The sequence below is a fragment of the Hydractinia symbiolongicarpus genome, chromosome 7 (assembly GCF_029227915.1).
Source record: "Hydractinia symbiolongicarpus strain clone_291-10 chromosome 7, HSymV2.1, whole genome shotgun sequence".
Lineage (NCBI taxonomy): Eukaryota > Metazoa > Cnidaria > Hydrozoa > Anthoathecata > Hydractiniidae > Hydractinia > Hydractinia symbiolongicarpus.
The window spans coordinates 11,731,861-11,758,329 of NC_079881.1; the positions used below are offsets into that span (position 1 = coordinate 11,731,861).

The 26,469-nt window shown below is 31.9% G+C and overlaps 3 protein-coding genes across 4 annotated transcripts; 1 reads left to right on the forward strand and 2 right to left on the reverse strand.

Moving 5' to 3' along the window:
• Positions 1-3,313: 3,313 nt before the first annotated feature.
• LOC130648498 (uncharacterized) lies at positions 3,314-5,681 on the forward strand. The gene is made up of 2 exons (XM_057454550.1): positions 3,314-4,513; positions 5,062-5,681. The coding sequence occupies exons 1-2, from the start codon at positions 4,153-4,155 to the stop codon at positions 5,679-5,681; spliced, it is 981 nt and encodes a 326-aa protein (XP_057310533.1). The 5' UTR covers positions 3,314-4,152.
• Positions 5,682-7,717: 2,036 nt separating this feature from the next.
• Positions 7,718-24,534, reverse strand: LOC130648749 (uncharacterized). 2 transcript variants are annotated; one of them, XM_057454830.1, is made up of 30 exons: positions 24,376-24,534; positions 24,212-24,283; positions 23,788-23,862; positions 23,155-23,229; positions 22,856-22,969; positions 21,925-22,118; positions 21,616-21,719; positions 21,005-21,072; positions 20,789-20,858; positions 20,568-20,623; positions 20,293-20,454; positions 20,105-20,212; positions 18,678-18,736; positions 18,555-18,604; positions 18,105-18,190; positions 16,971-17,033; positions 16,265-16,321; positions 15,305-15,365; positions 15,093-15,155; positions 14,547-14,597; positions 14,178-14,248; positions 13,611-13,790; positions 13,252-13,344; positions 13,124-13,160; positions 12,505-12,584; positions 12,168-12,241; positions 11,843-11,894; positions 11,519-11,697; positions 11,209-11,260; positions 7,718-8,155 (listed from the first exon to the last, which is right to left on the reverse strand). In XM_057454830.1, exons 1-29 carry the CDS (start codon positions 24,406-24,408, stop codon positions 11,209-11,211), a joined length of 2,439 nt encoding a protein of 812 aa, XP_057310813.1. In that variant the 5' UTR covers positions 24,409-24,534; the 3' UTR covers positions 7,718-8,155. The 2 variants fall into 2 exon arrangements, with proteins under 2 accessions (XP_057310813.1, XP_057310814.1); XM_057454831.1 differs by lacking the exon at positions 15,093-15,155 and having other exon boundaries at positions 7,719-8,155.
• Positions 8,453-11,202, reverse strand: LOC130648750 (queuosine salvage protein-like). Its single transcript, XM_057454832.1, has 2 exons — positions 9,688-11,202; positions 8,453-9,174 (listed from the first exon to the last, which is right to left on the reverse strand). The coding sequence occupies exons 1-2, from the start codon at positions 10,003-10,005 to the stop codon at positions 8,503-8,505; spliced, it is 990 nt and encodes a 329-aa protein (XP_057310815.1). The 5' UTR covers positions 10,006-11,202; the 3' UTR covers positions 8,453-8,502.
• Positions 24,535-26,469: the final 1,935 nt, after the last annotated feature.

A 26,469-nucleotide genomic window follows, 5' to 3' on the forward strand; every position in this document is an offset into this window, starting at 1 on the left:
ATCACCGAAAGCGATATTCTCACGTATGAAAAATAAACTACACGTACAGGGGAAACGCACACCTCTGAGTTTTTCAATGTGTCACCTTGATTCTCCCTTCGACATCTCAAAGGCGCAGTTAACATGTCTTTAATAATTTCTCACGATGTAATTTCCAATAGGACTTGCTCCTGCCATTTATAACTACTCTAGCCATGCAATTACATATTTCTAGACAGTTGTTTTGTATTTATTTTTACGGGAAAGGGTAAAATTCTTAAACGGAAAAATAACAATAGATAAATCGCAGTGTTATCTAAAATTTCTTTTTGTTGTAATGTATTGTTAAATAGTATGAATACTAACAGGGTTTGAACTTATAGGGTTTTGTCACAATCTTGGGAAATGTTCGTCACTCACACAAAAATAATTTCTTAAAAAAAGCGGAAGGACGAAATTTATTTTTTATAACTGTGATAAACAAGGACAATTTGTGTAGTATAACCTCGATAACTCAAACGCAACTCGTAATTTTAGTAACTCAAACTGTCTTTACATTCCTCTTGAACTCTCCCTAACAATTGTCTTTCTTCTTTTGTTATCAAATATCTCGATAATTATTTCTTTGTTTCTTTGGGAGTTTAACTTATCGGGCGTACACTGTATTTATTTTAGACAAACGCGTCATCTAATAAAGTTAGACTGTGCATCCATAGCGCAGTAAGATTTATAACTTATTTGCTTCCAACCGTTCTAAAATAATTTAAATAACATTCTATCAAGTACAGCGCTTTATTAGAAGGGACCTTATAACGCTCAACTAGAAAAAAACAAAATGTGTTATTATTGGAGATGTAAAAATTGACCACGCCCACTGTCTGACTTTTACGCCCATTGTCTGACATTTACGCCCATTGTCTGACTTTTGCATGTTGCTTGGCGTCAAACATCTTTTTTCACTCAATAACAAGCCTTACACAACTTGCAGATGTTAGATCTTTAGTAAAAATAACAACAGTTATGGAGTATAAAACAGTAACAATTTTAGCAATAGATTTGTTCAGTGAACAACATAAGAATAAACATGATAAAACACTTTTTTGTTGAATGATAAAATGAAAAAAAAGCCACCAACCTTTTTTATCTGTTTGATACACATGCAGGTATGTCACATGCAATATGCTTTCAGGTTCGTGGTATATATACAGACAGTTGCATATATCAAATTCTAATACGTAGCTGTACAACCACAGCAAACTCCTTGTAGCTTCAACGTTGTCTAAAACGTAAAAATGTCTCATGGAAGTTGGCGTGTCTAAATATATACAAAGAACTCTTCGATTAATTTGCGGAATAAGGTTGGTCAAAGGGGTTGTACCACGACCTCCCCTCAGCAACATTTGTGTGATGCTATACACAACAATTTTAGAAACGTGCTAAAAAAATTTTATCTTAGTTGTAAAAATAGCTGCTTTTTGTTTATTTTATAGCCTATAAAACAAAAAATATATCTTTCTAACAAACCTTTGTGCGTCGCATTTCGTTAAAAAATGGCGCGAAACTTAATAAGCTGGTACGTTAGAAAACGGAAAATACTCCTGCATATTTTTAGGTATGTGAAAAAAACTAATGCGACCTATCTTTTGTGTGTTTATCCCAGCATTCAATGCGAGGGTGGAGTCGTTTAGACAATAACAACCCACCAGAAACATTTCTTCAAAGCTGGAGAAACTTTCCCCTACATTTTTCTTGATATAAAACACAAACATTTACCATTTATTTAAACATTTAATAAAATAAAATGAGAGAGCATAATTGTATCTATCAAAATAAATCCAATAAAATGCATGGGATGCGTTTCATTTGTGGATATCCTTTTAATTTAAAACAGCCGAAAGTAAAATATAAATAAAGGAATGTCCGTATTTTTGTCCAAAGTATGTTTCACGATATCAAATAGACAACAGGACAAAAAATTAGAAACGTTTACTGTAATGAGTGTTCCGACTTTTTTTTCGCATTTCTTAAGAATAATTTAGTTTATATTTCTTATTCAGGCTTAGCATAAAATAAAAATTGTGCTTATACAAAAGGCTGATCTCATTTTTCATACAAAGTATGAATCCTAATATTATTGGGTGTGAATTTTTAAACTGAGTCAGCTCTTTCTAAATACGAAAATTGATGACTAATTAAGTCAACTTGTTTCAAAGGCCCCTTTACTATCGGTAGTACAAAACGAAAACAAGTACTGGGTACAAAGTTTGTAGAATAGTGAGTGACAAGCTGCGATTTACTGCAGAATGAGTGAAACTGAGAAAAAGATTATTGAAATATGAATAAAGTGTCATACTGACACACGCATTGATGATACTCGATAATACTCGATAATACTCGATGATACTCGATAATACATGTCAGATCACATTGGTAACGTATATTATTCTACCCACACAAGAAATTTTGAAATGCTGATTTATCCAGCAACTAAGATAAAACATGTTGATGATTATCTTCCTACATTACTTTGTTGATCAAAATTTCTATTTATGGAAGTGACTGCCTTATTAAAAGAAACTATTATCGTGTGAAGTGTTTGACAGGACGTTAGAATTAGGCTTTTATAACTCCTGGTGATTGGTACCAATAGGTTATTCAAATATCACGTGTTCTACTTTCAAACATGTGATCCACTTCCAATAATGACGTACTGAAAACTTACAAATCTGCATGAAATGGTTGCCATCACTCCAAGAGGATAAGTGATCAATTGCTTGCAAATTTCAATGTTTTATGATTTGTAAAAAAATAAAACGGGTAATTTTTCCTATCTTAGATCATTGAAATTGCGGTTTCAAGTAACGAGTTACAGAACCCCTTTTCTTTGAGGAGTAATTAGTCTCAATAGTAGCAAAAGCGTTGGTTTTAAATACGTTTTATGCAGACGTGAATTATTCAGACTTTGATGTTTTAAAAATAACAAGTTTTAAGTTTTACGTGCTCAAAATAATCTTTTCTGAACAAACAAAATTTTATTCACAGTTTTATGAAAATTCTCCCTTATCTTTCTCTACAAATTTTAGATTGATATCATCTTATATTCGACTGCGGATATACAGCTTTAAGAATTTATCTTTGTGACAGCCTTCCTGACAGTCAAAAATATAAGGCTTAACAAGAATAATTTTACTTGCAATCTCTCCAACCTCGTTTCCAGGGCGTGTTGGAAATCTCTCGCTTGGATTAGCGGTGTAAGTGAAAGGATGGGAAGTCCTGACGTCATAATAAAAGATTGACAAATCATAACAAAGGTTATCAATGAACGTAATTAAACCTTTAATTGCTACACTTGATGATATCAAAATTATATATAAAACAAAAATTAGCTACTTCGTCACCATTTTTAATATTGATCCATATAGGAAGTCTTTTCTGCTGTGAAAACTGCCTGAATAAGTATAAGTAGCAAGAAATATAGTAAAACCAACTTTGTACTTAGCCTACAGAAATCCTAGTTTTAATAAGACGAAAATTGGCTATAGAGAAATTTTTAAAGTTTTTTGTATTGTATTACATGTCATTAATTCACCAGATATAAAACCGAAAACATAAGAACCAATTCAAATGTTCAACTACAAGAAGAAGAATAATAACAAAGATCTTTCGTATATTGTAAACCTTATTTTTCCACCGAATCAACATCCAGGAAACCCAGTGTCGATTTTTTTTACAACTAACATCGAGATAAAGCGGGAAATTAGAAGAGTTTTGTAGCTGGGTGGAAAACAGATTCCCTAAAGGCAAATACGATCCGCGCTTATTGATTAGTTACCTTTTCTTGCTTGTTTTTCATGATTTCAATAACCAAAACAAACATAATTAACACATGTACTATTTTAATGAGAGTGAGATTTGGTGTTTATTGATCGAGTTGAATTCGGGGTTTACTCTAAGCGATTCGTTTGTTGGTTCTAAGCTTTGGTATGAGGAGACCTTTTGATATCTTTAAAAAAATCTTACTTAATTATATCATTTCAAAGTTATTCAAGAGAGTTTTTTTTGAGTAATCTAGCTGCTAAACAATACACTATAAAATTATGACGTTTTATTTGGTAAAAGTATTATTTAACGTCAAATTGAAAGCAGTGTATATTTCTTGAAGCGACCGAGAAGATGTTGGTTCACACTCAGAAATCAAAACGCCCTTCTTGTATCCCTGTGAAGCAAGTTCTATCGAGTAATATTTCCGCTAAGAAGAAGCCTCACACTAATGCGACAAATCAAATTCGTCAAAACACAGCTGGAATTAACAACGATGTCAATGAACAGAAAGAATTTTCTAGAAATCAACAACGCTCGGAAAAAGTTTTGCAAGCCATAACATCGGCAATTGCTGACGGAGATAGCATTATTTTATCTCCGTTAAGTGAGCGTAGGCTCATTGACACAGAGATAACAAATGGTGTTCCAGTTATGCGTGCTCGAAAAAGTAAACAAAGTAATGTTGCTATGCAACGCGATACAACGAGCAGACGTAAGTAATCAATTATAAAAAGATCGTATATAGTAGCTAACATCTAACGTTAATTCTGTTTATACGGAGTCAAATAATTAGGGAGGGTAAATTGAGAGGGAGAAAAGTCTTTTCTTTCAAATCTTTAGGCACTCGCTATTAGAGTCGATTTTAACTCACATGACATGAACTCACAGATCATAATTTCGTTCTGGTCTAGGAGAGTTACTTGACTCCTTGTTTGCAACCATAGTGCACGAAACCATTTGTTACTTCTTATTATGTGAAAAGTTTAAAAAACAATGTAGCATGGAACACTAAAAACAAATTCAAATAACAACCTATTTATCAAACAATAAGGCTTGACTGTCGTGTTTAAAACACAGACCAAAACACCTGTATCTATCAAAAACTAACAAATAATAACGTCAATTATCGTTCTTAGAATTAGTCAAGTCGTATTGTCTGTCTGCCTGCAAAAAAAACGTCGTGCTACGAACACACAAAATTGCAATATGCAAAATATTTTTGTCGACTTTGCAATAGCCGATGGTTTATTTTATATTTAGAACAACAAAGATGTTTGGAACAAAACAATCCACTTTTGAAAACTCAGTCATTAAATACGGAAAACGCAAATGCAAAAAAACAGCAAAGCCAGATGGCACACTTAAAACAAGAAAATCGCGCCTTAAAGAATCATCTTATGTTTGTTTACAATCAAAGAAATGATACAACCTCATTGGTTAATGAAAAAGACCAAACCATTCTATTGGATAAGACTGATGAGAAACAACTCAAGCGTAAGAAAATAGCGTTGCAAAAACGATACGAAGAAGCAGTATTGAAGTATCGTTTGGAGATGTTTCAAAAGCGCAGTGCAGATTATAAAGAATTAAAAGAAGCCGCTACTTCTTACCTGGAATATATTAGCGTGTTGGAAGATGTCTTGATTGATCTTAAAGTTGAAAATTGTTCAAAATCAACAGCGTATGAAGATCTTCGGTTAAAAGTTGAAACTTTGCAAGATCAACACGTTGCTATGACGAATTATATTAATAATAACTTGAAAGCGAAGGTGGACGACACTCTTAAAAATTTTCACGTGCGTTTAGAAAAAGCTTTTGAGAATTTACACAAGTTAAAATGTGCGAATATGCAAAAGAAGTTTCGTTTGTTTCGGAAATAGATGAAAGAAAACATAAAAAGGTTATTTTTTTGCTTCTTTTTATTTCGAGACAATATTTTTCCACGTCTTTCGCGACTTCAAAGAAATCTCCTCAATCTACTTTTAGGAACCTATATAACAAAAAAATATTATTTTTCTACTGTTTAAGTATGGTACACACGGTACACGTTTTCCCATCTAACAACTTAGTTTATAAGAGCGTTAAGGCTGCATTTTTTTTTAAAAAAATTAATAACATAGTCCATTCAGCCTGAATTTGTTCATAGATTATAAGTAAAGAACAAAAAATTCCGACAAGATATAACTAATTTTCACAACTTTTTGACAGAGAATGCAAATAAGAACATTCGAGGCTGAAAAATTAAAAAAAATAATAAAAACATTTAGTCTGAAATTTAGACCTTTAGAGATATACGAAAAGTTGGCAGAGCTAAGTTATTATTATCTATAAAATAACAAATGAATTTAGTTTTTACTCAGGCAGTTAAGAAAATAAGGGCAAAGGCATTTTTGGATAGAAACTTCGAAGGGGGTGGACTCAAGTTTTTAAAAAAGATCCTAACGAACCTAAGTGCTTATGTTGTACAGGAGAGTTTTACGTAATTTCTTATGTCGTTGGTCAACATCTCAGTAATTTTATGACATAATTATAAGAGAATGAATGAACATTCGGCGCTTATGTTGAAACACCCATTAATATGACTGCGACTTAAAATTAAGATTATTTTGATATCCTGTCCAAGTTCTTCTACAGTTGGTTCATTGTACCGGATGTAGGTCATTATCTTTGGACAAGTCCATCTCACTCCCTTCCTTTGAATAATCTTTGTCCTGGGAAATATATTTTACATAAGCACTCTATACATTGAATTTGTGTAGTTGAGGATTTTATAGAGTAAAAATATTCTGTTGTTTCTTTGAAATTTACTATGAATAGGATGTTATATATTTTTAAATATTGATCACGGCTCAAGCTTGAAATAGTAATTTTCCTTTTCTTTTAATATGACGCACGCATTCAGTTGCAATCTTTTTTTGGAAACAATCATCACTCTTGTACAACTAAGATGAACGTATCTTGGACATTAAAAAAGCCCTGGGGGCTCACTAATAAATTGTAAACCTGTTTAGCAGCATGCTCAGAACTACATGGTAAATTCTATCAATCAACATCAATCATTTAATCACCGATCTTAACTTTATCCATGGTTTTAAAATCTGACAGAATCCTTTTGTTATATCTTACGAACGCTGTGAAAAAAGTTATACATTTTTTGCAACTGAAATTGTGTTGTAATGAGCCAAAGCACATTTTGTAACGTTATTTTTTAATTTTTTTTTTCTGCATACACAGGCTTCTATTTTTACTTTTTTCAAATTACCAAAAATAATTTTTGATTTTGATCTGTTGTGTTGTACAGACTTGCTAATATATCTTGTAACGATATTGCGCGCACCGTTCTTATAATTTGCGCTACTTGAAAAAATGTAAACAAAGCAGTTCAAACTAATGAATATATGAAGTTAATATAGTTACAAAAAAATAAAAAATTGAAAGTTTCTTCTATGCCTTACGCTTAACGTCCTTATCCGTTTTATTTATAAGAAAGCCCGAATATTTGCCCGGATATTTGTGGGACATGTCTTCAAGGTTTAACCACACCCGGTCTCAAGAGTTAAGTAGTTTTTTAAAGAAATCAAAACTAATTTTGTTTTATTACGTTTTCAAATAAACTAAATGGGAATCTAACCGAAATGTTCTTCGTAATGAACTCATTCATTGGTTCAATTACACCATGATCTACTGGTAGTGAGAAATCATTACCAAGGTTTTCCATGCCATTTAGTTTCCAAGCTACTGGAAGAAGAGTGCTGTTGCGAAGATAAATAATGCGAGAAGCACGCAATGCGGTATAAAAAGGACGGGCGAACCCGTGGATTTTCCACGGGCTAACGACTAGTTTTTCCCAATTAGGCTCTAACTAATCCACAAAGCTTAATGAAAGAATTTAGAGGGGATATAATATTTCACTTAACTACATCATTTATTTTCTACTGAAAAACATCTAAAATAAATATTAGTTATTTACACTTAAAAAACAGACTATTTATAAATAAAAAAATTACATCATCAAGAATAAACAATCGCCTTATTTCGCTCAATACAAAGTTTTATACCATAATTAAAAGCAAACTTAAAACTTCATCAAGGCAGCAAAAATTCGACGCTGTCCAAAAATTTAGCTGATATTCAGAAAAATACAATTACATATCGATGGGTAACGTTAAATCTTATTCATAGCATGCCATCGAAACATGAAACAACAAATGTGAACAATCATGTTGGTCAAAAAATCTAAAATTAGTCATTTTAAAAATATCTACGAAGCAATTTTATCCACCAATGCTATGATTTAAGTTGCAACTCTGGTTTCAAATTTCTTCAGGATGTTGATATATTTGACGAAGTTCATCTAAAAAAATAACAGTTTTTTTAAAACATTATTAACCACAAAATCTGTCGACATTTCGTTTCTCATACTATTCCATTAATACTGGTAATCTAGAAGTGCATAAATGCTGGACTGACGAAAGCGGAAGGAGGGGGTGGCATCCACCAATTCATCCACTGAGATTTTGACCTACCCTCCCCCACTTCAACAACGGACTTTTCGTGAAGATATTATGGTCTGGTGGGTTAATGATTACCACTACAATTTTTGATAAACATTTCAATTCAGCTTTCTTCAAGCAACAACAACAACAACAACAAAATTTAAAATAATATATTTCTTAATAAAAATCTTCCACTGTTCGTTATTTAATAAAATGTGGACCTGGTCCTATGCTCTGGAAAACCTTTCATCTTCTCTGGATTTTGTGTTGCAAAATCCCAGAGATAAAAATCTAACATTAGTGAATGAACAGTCGACTCATTAAGCTTGGCTATTTCTTCACGTAAGATCTCCACAGCATGAATCGAACACCCACGAATCTCCATTTCTTCGCGGGAGTTGGAAGGAATCTGTACATTGTTCTGTAATTTACACATAAGTTCTTCGCTGTAACTAAGCAGATTCAGCGCTAACAACGCTTGTGGAACTCGATAATCGGCAAACATCGTTAACAATTCGATATTATGGAACTCGCCAAAACTTTGAGCGTCAAAACAAGCCCACATGTCGGCGATAAGGATTTGAACTCGCTTATAAAAACAAACTGTCTGCTCGTCGAATGTAGCTTCGTCCCGAAATGACGTAAAATGATGAGTCACTTTTTGAATCACGTGATTAACATCGTGGTCACACTCCAACAAAAGATTACTAAAGGAACCATTATACTTTTCGCATAAAATCTTCCCTGCTTCATTTAGATTCTTCTGTCGTTGCTCTAGTAACGGAAGAACAGTGCCATTGCACGATCTGAACACGTGATTAATCTCGTCCAATGTGATGTTTTTGTAGTAAGCTGGTGTTGTTATAGCAACACCCTCCTAAAACAAAACATGTGCTTGTGTAATGATACCTAAAAAACGTGGGTCGTCGAACAAATTTTGATTAATGTTTTTGAGATGGACAGAAGTCAGTCCACCCGTATGGCGTTTAACAGACAAAAGTTAAAGCCAGACTGTGTAGGACATCTTTAAAGTGTCAAGAAGTTACTGCTTAGATATTTTCATGGCTGTAATGACACTACGAATTAACTAAATTTCAACCTGTGTAACCTGAGAGAGGGCGTAACCTCTGGGCGTTCCGTATTACCTCTAAGGTTTACATAAGCATGGCAAAAAAACTTGGCAGATCTGGAGTTGCTCAAAATTGCGTCGATAACCAGCTATGATGTCATTAACTAAAGATTGAAAATTACTATGGGGTCCAAGAATTAATGAAATAGGATGTATTCTTTAGCGTTAAAACCCTTCTTGAAAAATTAAAACTTTTTTAGTACGAAGAAAAGTTAACGAAAAATATAAAAGGTACAGGTAAATCAGAAATTATTGTCTTACATCTAAAGCACGGTTAATTGCGGCACACAAGGCCTCGTAATCTTCATAAACCTTCCCATTATATTCTAGTTGAAATTGCTTCTCTCCAGCAAGCCAAAACGAGAAGTTAAGCGAGTCCACAACAAAGATCCAATCAACTGTCTCTTTAGTTAAATTCTTGGGATGTAGAGGCCACTGTTTCCACAAGGATCTCGAGTATTTTTGTTCTTTCATTCGTTGAAAAATCTCCTTCGCAGCGGTTGAGTTGCGATGGACGGTTACATGTTTGCTGTTAGCAGCTATCAGTTTCCCGCTCTCACGCGGAGAAAGTTTTGACATACTGTAATATACTTTATATGTAAAGAAATAAAATTATTATTAATGCATCGGCAAGAATAGTCACATCTTCCGTCCACAGTGGTGAGTTTCCACTCGCTTGTGGAGAAGATTTAATGGCATTGGGAGTCATTCATAAATTATACGCACTCTAAACAGCTTTACAGCGAAACCTCTTTTTAGCGGTCACCATAGGAATCAAAAAAGTTTGCGCTATGAAGAGGTTTTCCTGTATTGGCACGCATTGCTGACAAAATATAGTCAAACAGGTGAAAGAGCCCAATGACAATATTGTAAAAAAGGTTGACGTAAGAATCTGCAAAGAAATTAAGAATTGTGCTTTATTTTTGAAAAAAAGAATTTAATGAACTTGTGACATATTAAGTAAAATATAGACAAACTTATTACATTTACATTTGTTTTATTATTGGGCGCATGTTCTATGCAGTGGTCGGATCTAGGGGTAATGTAAATTGGGACCTTTAAATGACGTCCATTATAGATAGGTGCCTGCTGCAACGTTTGCTACATAGAAGTTTTATGAGAGTTTGACTGTCATTCCATCTGTTCCTGAGAAAAGTGCCTGCTTCAGAGAGGTGTTCGTTACAAAAAAGATTTTACTTTAGTTTTAATTTGCTTCCATAGTCAAAAGATTAAAGCACTGGAAGCCACAGAAACGAAAATTGGTAAAGGTTAAACAACCTAATCTCAATAAAAACATAGTCAATAAGTTAACAAGCTCCATTACTGACCATTCAGAATACTACTCCAAATGTTACCTTTGAATGATTTTTTACATCTAGGTGCGCGTGCGCGTTCAAGCTACACTCTACTACCTACCGTCGCTCGCTAAATAAACCGTCATAATTCCGATTTATAAAACCCTACGATACGTCAAAAATATGACAACATTTACGAGAATGGCGAGGACCCTTGTTCACAGGATATTTTGAAAATCAAACCTTAACACACATAACATTAGTACAATAATGCACGAAAACCACAATCAGACACTGATTGTTAAGCCTAAAACGACAACAACAATAACAATAGCAACAACGTCAGAGTACAACAAAATGACGACGAAAAAACAACAAACTTTTCGCCGGAGAAATTTCAACTACACTCTAAGCATGTGGAGCTCGGTTGATTTGTCAAGGCGGAATATTCGCAAGCAAAATATTTCGTGAAATATTGACAACTCACCTACTCCATCAGCGATGATGACGTCAGCATTTTTAAAGCCTTTGACGCTTCTCTAAAGTAAAAAAGATTACGAGTCATTCTGACAGTTTTATTTTGTTATAAATGCTGATTTGTTCAATCAGCATTTATAACATTTTCCTAACTTTTAATTACTCCAAAAAGTATTTCGTGATTTTGTGCACATTCGAACAGTAATGAGTGCGGTGCTTTAGAAATTCACACCTAATCGTAGATAAGATACAATCAATCAATCAGTCAATTAATCATCCAATCAATCAATCAATTAGTCAATCAATCAATAATAACTTACTGCGCGAGCACGTCATCTCCTTTCTGTCGTTCTTTCAGTGCTCGTAAAACTCGTGGATTGTTCCATTTAAGATCAACAAAAGCTTTAATCACTTGTATACGCACGTAGTTGCTTGAATCCAACTCAAAAATACCCAACAACATTTTCAGTTCTTTCTCTCCCTTCATCTTAAGTGTAGCCTGCAAATGATGTCATACATAAAAACAAAGTAGACATTTTTGCACTCCACTATCACTTCATGTGTTTCTTTTAAAACTCAAACTTTTTAAATAATTTCATGGTGTATTTAATCAAAACTTGTTATCAATATTTAAAGTTATTTACCAATGCGATGATGGCTTCCACTCTAACAGTTTCATTTTTGTTTTCCAGCCTTCTAAAAAGAGGAAAAATAATCATAAGAAATCAGGTAACAGTTACATCAAATAATAGAAAAATCTATGCATGTGTTTGTGTGTGCACTCCAGTGTGTAATTTTCGTACAAACGTGGGCAAGATCGGCCCCTCAGCCACTCCCCGCCCCCTCCTATAAACATTGGTATTGCACACTCCAGTATTTCATGCCACATTCTTTTGCGTCCTTTATGTCGAAACATTTAACACGTTTTAAAGCCCTCAAAATATATAGTTTATATATATAGAAACTTACTTTAGAGTGATTGCGCATGCATCATCTCTCATACCAAAGTCAGTCAGAAGTGAAGTTATTTTGGAACGAAACTCCTACAAAAGAAAAATCAAGAATGATGAAGAGTTAATCCGAAAGGATATCATGACTTAACGCGAGGCTAACGAGTTTTATTTTTATTTAACAATGAAAGTTTATTGACGGATGCAATGTTTAAGTGGAGTTTGTGTGATGTATTAACAGTATTTGATTGGTTAGTGACATGTTTACCTGCGTCGCATTGGTCAGTAAAACCGTTCAGCTGAAAGTCATTAAAATTACCCGTCTGACTACCTGTAAAATGGGAAAAAGGACAAACCTTGTTTGGATGATTCCATAGCAACTCATGCAGAACATCGAAAACTTTTGTTAAATCGTACTGCTGCAATCTCCTTAAACCTGTGCGAAGAAGAACATCTTAAATATAGAAAAACAACTTAGATTTCGATGATGTTTTTTTTATCAGACAAGCACCTCTCAAGATGTTGTCAAACATCAATCAATTCAACTCATGAATAACAATATACATAAAAGGTTGTGTAAGCAAGGCACTTTAATTTTTGAATCAATGGGCGCCAGAAGAACAAGAGCACGATACAACTTTCTCTATTTTGGCAATGGCGCTTCTTAAAATATTGTTTAGATGAAAAAGCTGAATCAACACTTATTTTGATTTTACACACATAGCTATGATTTGCTTTCAGAGCAGGGTACAATTTTTAATTAGTCCTTGGTTTCTTATGACAACGCATTAGCTAATTTTCTTTTGATGTAAGCGAAAAAAAGTTTGTGCTTATAAACCTTGTTTTACTCACAAAGGACAAATACATTTTGGGATTAACTACAACATTCAATGATGTTAGTGCATCTTTGAAAGAAAATATTTAAGTTCAAAAATAACATTGTTGAAAACAATTTCAAATTACTGTACGGCATACCCACAAACTTTAACAATTCAGCAGCCTCGATACGATGCTATGAAACAAGAAAAATACTGTTAACAAAAAAATCTATAGCTGGCAAATTTATCTCAGTATGTAGTCAAAACTACACAAAAACAACATACCTTCCAGCAGTGGGCGTGACTTATCTGATGCATCAAACCATCCAACACTATGTCTTCTTTGCAATTGATCTGTTTTATCAAAACATTTAACGCCTAGGGAAGCATTTAAACAGCAGAAACAGTAAACAACGCAGCACAAATTTAGATAGCAAGTGGGATATAGACTGATAGATAAAAAATACAGACAGACACAGACAGATAAGCAGACAGATAGACAGAATGACTGGCAGATAGCCAGCCAGATAGATAGAAAAAAAGATGGGTGGGTGGACAGACAGACGGACGAACAGACAGCCGTCCCAAAAACAAATTGACAAGACATAAATAAGTGGTGAATGTAACAAAAAAACATAACTTACATCAGCTTTTTTACCATATGAGTCATCTTTTATGGCTTGCAGTAACAAACACTTAGCCTCTTCAGTGTATACACACAAATGTCCAAGACAGGTAGCTGCATTAAATGCTATATTTTCATCATCTGACGAAGACACAATTTCTCTTAACACATTTGATAAAGATTTGAATGATTTCGATGACTAAAACACAAACAGTTCAGTTGTTTTTGTTTGTGAGCCAAATGGTGGCCACAATTCTTACACCTGCACAAGGATATTAAATTTGTTTAGTACTCTTCGTGCGCGAATGATCGCATACACTATAAATTGAACATCGTTTCAAGCACTTTTATATGGAAGCATATATACAAAATTTAATTTTTACGCTGTTAGTTTAAGAAATTGTTTGGAATTCACTCAAAAATAGATAACATTGATTTCCATAACTAGCTTCTTAATCATCAAAATATTTTTTAAGCGAAAGAAATTGCTAAATATTACAAAACAAGGGATTCTAACACCTTTCTTATTGAAAAGACCTATTTTTCTATATTTTGCAAATAAAAGACTTCAGAACCAACGTATTACCTTTGAAATAAAAGCTGCATTTGGTGACTTCTTTATTGTTGCTAGTATATCTTCACAAATCTTTTTATTGCCTGAAAAAAAAATGTCACGTCCCGACAAAACTAGAACATATATTATAAAACACACAAAAAGACGCAGTGGTGATTTTTTAGGTTTAGCACAAGACAAATAAGACTGTCTACCTATTGGTAACACTGCAATACACTAGAATTCAAACTCAAAAGTCACTTTGTACAACTGAAATGCAATTATAAAGTGGGCAAAGGCTTTTTTCGACATTAAAAAAACATAGCAAGGTATGTATTAAGCAATGCTGGTTAAACCATGTCGCTATTAGTACAACATAAAAATAATATGACATTTCGTTACCATTTTTAAGGCAATCTGTTAAAACCGCCATTGCATTCTCTCGCCAATGCCCTTAAAACAATTTCATCAGTGAAATCAAACAAGAGAAAATATTGGATAACATTTCGTTTGGATACTATAGTGTTGAACAAAATAATTATTTTATATTGAGAAAGTGGACCTGTCATGTGTCTGTATTTGCATTATGTTTGAACTTTTTAATTCTAAATTGCTGACGTAGTACCCTCTTAACTTTCCTCTCAACACCCTAATTATCTAAATATACCCCAATTATGGCAAATCCAAGGGAATTTGATCATCTTTACTAAATTCGATAAGTTTCATTAAAGCAGAACATGTAAACCAGTGTGCTATGCATGGGAAGGACAACACCAGCTGTGGAAAATTATACTATCCATTTCAATCTATTAAACGCCCGAAATAAAAAAAAAACACTCCTGCAACCATATAGAATTTGCAAATAAACACAAGTATACATGTTACACACAAAAGGGCATTTCACATTTTTAAAAAAGAAAGTAACACTAGTTGAAAAAATTTACCAACCACTCCCTTCCACCCCTACAACTAGGTGTTTAAGAGAATCACCAATTCTTATGCCACAAGCTTCTGAAATAAAGTCAAAGATTCATAAAATAATTTCTGGTAGAGCATAAAACCTTCTTCTAGTCATAATTCTGTTAGGAATTTGTAGCCTCAGAGAAAATATATATATTTAAAAAGATTTAAAACATTTCCATATACAAGAATTAAGTTACCTAGTAAAAGTAATGATTTCGCACATTCATACGATAAAAAGCTTCTTTCTTTGCTATCTATCTAAAACCAGAGAGAAATACAATTTATACTATGTCAAGTCAGTCAATTCTATGGAAAAAGAATGTTCACCGAGATCCGACCTATGGATAACAGATTACAAATCCTGTTCAAAAAAATATTTGAATAAATCCTTAATTCACACCCTCAAATAATGATTAACACGCACTTTGAGCTTGTCCATATTCACAATGGACTTAGAATCTTATGCTATTTGGTTAGATACTTAACCTTAAACTGTGTAATAATTCTTGCTGACGTCAACATGGATTAATTTCATAATTCCTTAGGCTTACGCGGGCCGTCGCGTTAAATGTTACATAATGTGGACATCGCAAAAACTATGAACAGTGCATTTTCAACGTTTCTCACTTACCCGATGCATCTGCCTAAGTAAAACTTTTGTAGACTTTCAGCAACGGAGCATTCGTCAGACTATGCTGTTTTGCCTTTGTAAGAAATAGCCAAAAATGCCATTTTCCAAAAACTTATGAGTAGCATTGTCGTTAATAAGAAGGGTTATTGATCGGTTTTAATGTTGAGGTTACAAGGCCTGCACTTTTGACTAAACTCCAGCTGCAGATTAAATCATCAGATTTTTTCATGCGAACTGTGTTTTTTTTGTATTATATAATGAACTAGTTACTAAACATCTCACTAAAGCTGTGAATACTGAAGATTACTAAATTGTAGCACAAGAAATGCTCCTGAGTTACCCAAGAAATAATGGACAGAGTAACATACAACGTAAAACATTAAAGAGGACAAAAACGTATAAATATGTTCAAACGAAAACTTATTTAGAACTGAACAGAATCTCCATGCTTAAGTTTTAATTTCATATATACCAGTAACTGCTATCCCAGGTGTCAAAATTAAATCATTGACAACAAGTGACCTACCTGCATCTCCAAACCTTTAATGACAGACTCGTCTTGGAATTTTAACTGACCCAATGCCTAGAAAAAGGTTTCTAATTATTACTTCATAAATTAGAATATTATAACATGCAATTTAACTAAATCAAACCTAAGTCTTATAGAATCGTCAAGCAATTACTACATGATATGTTTTTAAAGATTATGTAAACACAATACGTGTCTAGACATCTACATGACGTCTCATTCTTGGTGTATACATGTGATGCAAACTGGTGTGCGGCCTTAAGTTATATTCATTTCCCATAAAATGTAACAAAACGATTAATTGTGTAATTTGCGTTGTTTGATCGTACACAATAAATATTAATTTTCACTGGGAATCAGACGCTTTCTTTTTAATAAGGTTCCTTCAAAATGGCCAAAAAAATTATTCTGTGATAAATAGTTTATTGTTACGTCCTAAACATAAAGGTGATCTAGTCTGTTGTGTTACCATTATATACATTCATACCTAAAACAACATGTTTTAACAGATCTGAAATATTTTTATTATATTTGTTTAAAACAAAACCCCAACATATCATGATATCTGATATTTCTATTCTACAAGTTCTTTAAAAATTTAAACCTTACATTAAACATTACCATTAACACAGGTATATAATGTGCTTGGTGTAGTGTGCACAATATCTGACCATAGTTAAAAAATTCCACAAAAGTCATGTACCTTCGCAGCATCGACTGCTATGTTTGTGTTTTCAGAGCAGATACCAGATTCGCCCACTAAATCCTGTAAAAGATAAGCGCTGCAATTTATCTAATTCATTTTTTTTTTGTATAGAAAAATAATAACATAAATCCCTATTTCGTTAAACTCTAATATAAAGACAGGGGTTTACTAATGGCCAAGTGATAGCTGAATAAAAATTGCATGGCTTGAGTTCAAGATAAAAGCTTATCTATAAAAAACCCCATCGTTTTTGTTAATTTTTATTTATATTGCCGTGGATACAATTTTTGTAAATTATATCCATTGGCTATTATTATTATTATTATTATTATTATTATTATTATTATTATTATTATTATTATTATTATTATTATTATTATTATTATTATTATTATTATTATTATTATTATTAACATATGTGCTTTTAGAAGTAAATTGGAACAACAAAGTTCAGTAAGATCGTAAGGTTTTATTCCCATATTCCCTTAAACCAACCCCCCAAATAGTTCAGCATCTTAACAGTCATACTATTTGAAAACTTACTCAACACATTATTAACGTTTATTACAAAAAAACTGGCATTAAGTACACGCATTAACTCCCTAAATAAATTTCTGCATAGTCATAATTTTATGGTTTTAACCATTCTTGAAAACTTAGAACTTGGCCTTACTCGTTTGAATATCCCCCCTTTTTTTCTTTTCTGTACACAAACTACAAAAAAGTTTCATTATGGAAGCTAAATAACATTACATTACACTTTTTTGCATAGCTTACAATAAAATAAATATCGTTCTACATTCTTTTTTGATAAATATGCTTTGGTTGTAAACCACGTGTTGTTCACCACTACCACACCGCCATTTTTAAATATTTTTGCTTTGAATTTTCATCTCTTTATGGTCACATCTGCTTGAGTTAAAAAGATACCTTATGTTTAATCTTCAATACTATGCATTTGGCCACTCATCACAAGTAAGAAACTGTAGGCAACGACGTTTTGCTCCCTTAACCAAACACTCAAACTTTGCCTCATAGTACGACTGAATAATTTAAACAATTTTTTAGTGTCTGCTAAATTATTTCTTGATTTAACAAGCAATATTAACTCCATAAATCATTTCAACTTACCTTGATTCTCTTTATTTTAACACTGTCAAATTCTGGATCCTTGTTATGCGTTATGTTACAAAACTGGATCTTAATTTTAGCCACAGCTAAAACACAAATTATAATGAATTTTTTTTTAACATTCCTTTGTCATACATAAGTGATTATTCAAGATGCATTTTTATGTCTAAAAATCAATACAGCAGCAACAGTTGGCAACCTCAGAAATTTTAATGATTAAATAATTAATCTGTTAAAATGCAAATGACATTGTGGATCGACAACTAATAAACCAAAAATAGATGTATTAAAAGACAGTGATTTTAAACATGTTGAACAAAAAATCGCATTTGGCAAAATTTAGCAAAAGCAGAAATGTTAACAACAAGTAAAAGTTTTTGTAGTAGTTACATATTTTAAATATACCATATCATGCTACTGATCACTGCAAAAATATCTAAATAAATTTACCTCGTACTCTAGCTGCAGCTCTTTTCATTACTGAATTCTTCTCGTTTTCTCTAGAAAATTAAGCAAAACAATAAAGACAGGGGAAATAAAGAAAATAGGAAAATAAATAGAAGTAGAACTTACAAAGAAGAATTTGATAGAGGTGTTTCAACCTTGTGTTTCTGCAATGATGTGTAAGCACTCTATAGAAATTTAATCGTGAACATAAAGACAAAAATCTTGGCTATTAAGTTTTTCTTTACCTGAAAAACTAATCAGGTAAAACGAGGAAAGAATACTTTATAAATCAAAAACAAATTTCATCCTATCTATCACATAAATTGTTTTGCAAAAGTAGCTATTTTGCAAAAGTAGCTGTTTTGCAAAGGTAATTGTTTTCCAAAGGTAGCTGTTTTGAAAAGGTAGTTGTTTGCAAACATGTATACATACAATAACGCCATTAGCAAATTAAATTTGATATAATTTATGCAGGTTAATTAAATTTAAAAAGGCATTTTTCCTACTTCAAAAATATTTAAAAACACATAACATGACAGATATAAGAGGTGATGCATTGTAATTCAAATCATTTTAAAAGTGAAAATTGACCTTCAAGCACAATGGTGAAAATGGTCCTAAAAAGATAATCGGCCATTCTAGCGTGAAAAAAGACAAAGCCTAATTTTCCTCAGAATGCAACATGTATCAAAGCAATGTATTGGTATAAGTAAACTTGGACATTATCTTCCTAAGTGCTGCAAATATAAATCACGACCTCTGACTTGCTAGGTAATTGCTTGACTGAGATATCCTGCATGACCTAGATCTCTGATATTTGGGAAAGAATGCTGAAAATTGAAATCGTGTTTACATGGTGCATATTCATCTCCCCCTGGTTACAACAGGAAACTCGGTCAACCAAGATCCCGGATGAATAAGCTAGGATCCCAGTCAAACGGGATGGATATTTGTCAATGTAAACAAAAAAACCTGGTAGCAAAGTACGGAAAAAGTTTATGTAACTTTAGAGGAGCAAATAATTATCACTTTTACTGCATATCGATTGACACAATTGTTTTTGTATAAAGTGTATTTGTAATAAAAGACAACAAAACCATGAAACATGTTGAAAACACTAGGTTTCACTAAAATTATAATTGAGAATGATCTAAGATTAACTTTTAATGCTGTTTCAAGCATGTGGAAGATTTTAATGAATAATATAAAAATTGCTCAGAAATGATGGAACACTTGAATTTTCAAAAAATTTGAGAAATAATTAATAGTGATAATAACACAGTTGTTTTAAGCCCTTAACAGTAGCGGTTTCTTTTTTCTGTTAATGGAAGCAATATTTGCTTACATATTCACTCCGCCACTTTTAATTTCCTGCTAATTTTTCTTCATATAAACCTGGGATAGAAAATGACAAATTTACATATAAACCCGGAATTGATATTAGCCCACTCTACCGAGAAACTCGATTAGCGAGTTTCCCGGTTCTCATATAAAAAGGCTCTTAGAGGTTGATAGTAACAAAATGGCTTCAATGAAATTACTAAAAAACATACTGCTTTGGAGGGTTTTGGTTGCTTTAAATGTTTAATTAGACCAGGAGTATCATTGATGTTTTGATTGCACCACGTGGAAGGTGAACGTGGGTACACCATATGTCTTGTCTAAAAAATAAGGAAAATCATTTAAAAAAATTATTCAAGGTGTTCAAAAAGGAAATTGTTTTTTTCCACAGTTTTATTACCTTTAAGTTTGCATTTTCGGGCTGTAACAAGTGTAGTTTTAGGTTGGAAATGCTATCATTGGACTCAACTTTTCTTCTATTTTGAGCTTCTATTGTCTCATCAGTTTTTTTTATAACTGAAGATTTTTTGTTGATGTCAGGTAATATGTCTTGCGATAATATCTGCATAATAGTGATCAAAAAAATTATACAAATGTAGAAGAAAAAAATTAATATGTTGGCTAACTAAATGAAGTATGCTAAAAGTAAGTTAAAGTTGGAAGTAGCAAACTAACCTCTGCATCTGCAGGTAAATCATTAATTTTATCAACTTCTTTGTGCGTTAAGGAGTCTACATTGAAAAGTCTGAATTTAAAAATACACAACAAGCAATCGTCACCAAGGATATATATAAAGGCAAAACCGATAATGTACTGATAATAACGCTAAACTCAATGGTTATTTTAGATATTAAATGTTTGTTATTTGTGCAAGTATGAACCTAAATAAAAATTACCTGCACTTGCATCCTCAGCAGAATTGTAAATATTTTCTAGTCTTCCTACCAATCTATCCAATGCCTTACTCTAAGCCACCAATAAAATAAATTTATTCAAATATATGAAAAAAAATTATCCCAAAAGAGGATATCTTTATGCAAAACTAAAAGAAAGCCTTGATTTTTAACCACAGTTCATGTATACTTTTTAAGCTCATGCAACAAAAAACTTACATGATAGTCAATCACTGAACTAAATTTTGGCTTTTCCTTCCACATAAATTGAGGTGGTTGATTTGTATCTAAATAATTATGAAGTTAATGATCTTGTTTTTTTAAAAAAAATAAACAAAAACAGAAAGCTTGTGCTTTAGATGCATGATAGGGCAAAGGAATATAAATATGTATCTCGAAATTTAAAATCCAATTTATCCAATTAATTGATCTTTACCTTCCGTGGTTGAGATATGCCCAATGACAGGATTAAAGGCATCGAAGTGCCTGTCAATTTATGTTAAAACTTCGTAGGATCTTGTAAAAAATACTAATCCCCAAAGGCTTGAACAGAGTATAAAAGTGAAATGGTGTTGCTGATCTTTTGTAAAGGGTTTTAAAACTGAATATATTGTAAAAAAGAGGTTTCTAAAAACTTTATAACCTGACAATGACAATTAGAACTATTGAAACGTATCATTGAGATTAAAAAAATGTGTTTTATTTTTTAAGAAATATTTCTGCTAAGCTCATCGTTAAAGTTGATGTTGATGAATATTACCCCTTATTTATTTGAAATATTTTCTGTCACACTTAAAATAACCAGAAGTCTAATAACAATAAAAAAGTACTTTTTTTCTCATTAAATGTCTGAGTATCTGGAACATTGATTCTTCTCTGATCTTTACTGTTTTTAATCTTATCTTCCACTGAAGGTAAAGCTGACATTGATATTCTATGACAGAAAATTTGACTTGTTACACATGAACTGGACAACTAGAATAACAAAAGTAAAGCACTAGACAGCAGTGTTAACATAGAGAACAATTATAGAATTCTTGGGAATTTTGTCATTTTATGCGTTTTTAGATTTGTTTGCATGATAAGTTGTTGGGTTTTAAAAAAAGATAAAATATAAAAAATAGGAAATCAAACAGTACTTCTCTTTTATATGTTTTTTGTCATGTTTTAAAACTCTGCTGACACTGTGTTTTAACCGTAGTAGTGCCTTCTCCTCCATTGATAATTCTTTGTCACTGCAACTGCACAAGCTTTTAAATATCGATGTTTTTGTGGAATTGTAAAGAATACTTTTTAGTCTAGTAGAAGCATCACTTTCTGCAAATTCAATTGCCTGTAAAAGCAAACATTAAATGCCATTTAAAATTACTGGTGGGTAGACTGTGGATAATTCCACTGAAAATCATCTCTAGCATCGCTAGTCTGTGCATTCTTGTTTACCTGCTAGCTTAAAGTAGGAAATTATTTGGACAGGGGTCATTACTATGACTATAGCTGCGATTATAATGGCATTTTTGATTATAAACCATCTGATTTCTAAATATGAAACTTGGTATACTTTGTCTCACAAGGCTTAATTTTAGTCAATATCCAGCATGTGTCTAAGCAATTGTCAAAATTGAACTGATTTTATAGCAGTGCTCACTGAAATCAGCCTTCAGAATTAAATTTACTTCATATTAGTTAAAAATTGCCAACATATCACATCAAAAAACTTGTGTTTCAAGTTAGCAATTTATACTTTTTGCTCACATCCAGAAAGTACAGTAGAATTAATACCCGTTGTAATTTTAAATCACATACAACTTAAAGAAAATGAAGGTCAAGCATCCGCGTCAGCAATTGGCCAGTGCTGACATAAATTAGAAAAGCTGGTAATTGTCAGAAACTTTTTGATAACAGTATTTTAGCATTACAAAATTTTGAAAACAGTTTAGTTAATATACATGGTTGACATAAAATATTTTCTAGCCAATTAGTTAAGGAGAATTAATTTAACAATTGTTTTAAACTAAAATTTTAATTAAAGTTGGAATTATTGTTACGTCAAAAAGAATAAAAAGATCATACCGTATTGGAGATGTGTTTGTCTGTTTCAAAAAATAACTTTTGACATGCTTCTGTGAGATCTTCAAGTTTATCCTCTAACCATCTCACCCTCTTTTGTGCTTGTTTTATTTGAAACTAAAACAGTACTGACTAGCTGCTACTCTCAATTTTAAGACATTGTGAAAATACAAATAATTTATAACAATAACTAAACATGTGTAATATATAAAAAAAAGTATTGCCTGAAAGAAACAATTTATTTCTCAGTATTGTTTTCCAAGCTTTCTTATAATATATATAAAAAAAGCAGAGCATCCTACTTTATTATTCAATTTTATCGTTCTTTCCATATCCAGTCTTGCAAAAGCAAGTTCATTTTTTACTTTTAGCATTATCTATAAATAACATAAAACTATAATGTTGAAAAAAAAGACACCATTATTCCAATGTTAACACTAAAAATTATCAATTATATTGTTAAGTGTGAAAATAAAGCATTTGCAGAAAAGACAATTACACAAACTATTATTTATTATCTTCAAAGTGGTCCTACAAACTTGAAATTGTGAATAAAAATAATCAAAACTTATGACGCTGTAGCTTAACTCTCGTACTTTGTGTGGGAGACTGGGGGTTAGATTTCCTTGGCGGTGATTCTTGGAATGAGCGAGTTAATTTTGCCATAGCCCCAGGTTACCCCTACCCATGTGAGGAAAATGGGGGAGATGCACACTGTGTGGCCTGATGGATGTTGCAGGGACACCAATTGGGTCTGCGTGGTTCAAAATGAGCATTAATTACTCTAGGACTCTGCCATCAAAGGCAGGCTCCTCCTGGAAATAGCAGACAGAGTATATCCCTCGATATTTGTGTGGCTAGCCATGAAATATTATGCACATCTATCCATCTGTTTATCTGTCTATCTAAAACTCAAACATTCAAAACATACATACCTGAATGTAAATTATTATTTCTTCACTTTTAGATTTAAGTAAATCTAGATACCTTTTTATAGCAATCTGTTCTTCCTAACAAAAGAAGTAGAAAACATATCTTCCTTTGAAGAAACATATATAGTGAGCAAATTGAGAGAATATAAAAATTAATATCTGCTTGTCGGATTTAATAAAAAAGAGAAAAAAAACGTTTTGTGACTGCAGTGACTTATATTATATGAGATGATAGCATTAAAAATTGTAATTACGGGTTTTAAATTTGTGAGGTTGAACATACTTTTACATTTTATGAGAAAAATTTTAAGGCTAGCTAAATTTTTTTAAAGTTGGCCAAGTTAAGGGAAAAAAATGTTTATTTGAAGACAAGTGATAATTTTTTAGCTTAATGTCATAGCATACATAATATTGCCAACACACTTACCTTAAATTTTAAAAATGGATACTGCAGCAACAAGTCACTCATTTTTCTCTGCACTGCCTTCACAAGACATATCTAAAAAAGATGCAACATCTACATGAGATAACTATAAGAAACTATAAGACATCATAAAGCAGTCAGTATGTTTTTTACGTTGGTCAACTTACCTCACATGATGTTTCTGCTGATCTTAATTCCATTTTTCCAAACTGTAAGAATTCTTTCCTCTACTTACATTTTGAAGAAATTAACATTACACAAACATGCCATTTTGAATCAGTTGACATTTTATATACTATGCTATAACAAAATATTTTAAAGTTTTTGGATAATTCCCAATGTCAACAAAATGATGTGGAAAGTTATAGTATTTGCGCGTTGCTCTCAAATTATTTATGACTTGTTATATAAGTAGCTGAAACCTGCCATTTTTATACAGTTTATTATCAAAAGAACAACTTTAAAACACACCAACCTCCATTTTTTATTATATATTTTTAAAAAAACATAATATTATCAACAAAAATCATTTTATTAATTATTTATTCTTTAATTTGATTTTTAGTCAGTCCCTTATACTAATAACATCAATATTTTGTCTGAAAACAAGGTAATTTTATGTTAAGAAAGCACAAAAAATTTTGTACATAATAGCAAATTGGATATATTTTTATTGATTCCCATGGCTATTGACTGGTACATCCAGAAAATAAGCACATAACTGTCATTATTACATCTCACCTGCAAGGATAATATTCTAACTCATATTCTCAAATTGCAGTTGCTACATGACAAAATGCAATTTTTGTCCCAATTTGTTTTTTAATGCTTGCAACAAAGTTGTAATCCTTTTCATGAGTGGTCATAATCCCATGCAAAGTTTATCAAACCTTTTTTAACCTGATGTGCTAACAAAATGTCTAACAAAATCACGTCACAAAGATATCGCTTATAAACAATGTTTTTAAACTATAGACTTAAAAAAGTCTGACAATCATACTTTTTTGACATGATCACACATCCAGGTTTAATAGCTATTGTTATTATGTACTATAACATTTTTATTATTATTAAACAAAGCAATGAAAGCCTATTTAAAACTAACCAGTACATCCTGCTGGGTTATCCACCATCTCTTAATAAAGACAGTGGCGTATCCAATAATAATAATAATAATAATAATAATAATAATAATAATAATAATAATAATAATAATAATAATAATAATAATAATAATAATAATAATAATAATAATAATAATAATAATAATAATAATAATAATAATAATAATAATAATAATAATAATAATAATAATAATAATAATAATAATAATAATAATAATAATAATAATAATAATAATAATAATAATAATAATAATAATAATAATAATAATAATAACAATAAATATTTAAAGTGGCTAGCCCAGAAAATCACAAAAACCTATAGTTAGTGGATTGTTTCCACTGGGGGCCACTAGAACAAAAAAGAAACAAAAAATGATAAACCTTAGACTGCCTCAGCTCAATCAAACATAGTAACATTTATAATCTGTGAAAATTGAAAAGAAAAAGAATAAAAAACAAAAAATTAAAAAGTTAAAAAGTGATCTCCATTAGAATTTGCCAAATACATTAGAGATGGAAGTCTTAAACGAAAGCAGACTTTCATCACAGGTCACTTGGTCTGGAAGATTATTCCACACTTTTGCAGCTCTAAATGGGAAGGCTTTTTTGCCAAATTCCGTGTTGACCAAGGGAAGTGTGAACCTGTTTTTTGAAGCTCCTCTTGTTTGATGATTATGACAGTTTTTTGTCAAAAGAAATTTTGAGCGCATGTAATCAGGAGCAATGTGATTCATGGCTTTGAAAACTAATATGGCATCGTTTTTGATGAGTAAATTATTCATTGAATATTCCCTCTCTTTCCCAAGAAAGGTACGGACACATTTTAATCGTTTTTCTAGTTTTCCCAATCTACCTTGGGTGGCACAAGCCCATGACGAGGAGCAGTAGTTGAAATATGGCATGACAAGTGCATTAATTAAAAGGTTTTTTGTGTGAGGTGTTAAACAGGATGCAATGGTTCTAATTTTAGAATATTTAATTAGTATTTTTCATTTATGTCATTAATGTGCTTTTCCCATTGCATTTTTTGATCAAATGTTACCCCAAGATATTTAACTTTTTCGCTCCTCTTCAAAGGAATACCCATATAGTTGATAGTTTTGTTCTCAACTTTTTTTAACTGGCTGTGGTTGCCGA

Excerpts from the sequence above, each read along its gene's own strand:
- LOC130648498 (XM_057454550.1), top strand. The coding sequence starts at position 4,153 with ATGTTGGTTCACACTCAGAAATCAAAACGCCCTTCTTGTATCCCTGTG. Across the intron at positions 4,514-5,061 it reads ACGCGATACAACGAGCAGAC|AACAACAAAGATGTTTGGAA; the intron begins GTAAGTAATCAA and ends TTTTATATTTAG.
- LOC130648750 (XM_057454832.1), bottom strand. The coding sequence starts at position 10,005 with ATGTCAAAACTTTCTCCGCGTGAGAGCGGGAAACTGATAGCTGCTAAC. Across the intron at positions 9,175-9,687 it reads CAATTAACCGTGCTTTAGAT|GAGGGTGTTGCTATAACAAC; the intron begins GTAAGACAATAA and ends GTTTTGTTTTAG.
- LOC130648749 (XM_057454830.1), bottom strand. The coding sequence starts at position 24,408 with ATGGAATTAAGATCAGCAGAAACATCATGTGAG. Across the intron at positions 20,455-20,567 it reads ATTTACCTGCAGATGCAGAG|ATATTATCGCAAGACATATT; the intron begins GTTAGTTTGCTA and ends ACTATTATGCAG. Across the intron at positions 13,345-13,610 it reads CATATGGTAAAAAAGCTGAT|GCGTTAAATGTTTTGATAAA; the intron begins GTAAGTTATGTT and ends ATGCTTCCCTAG.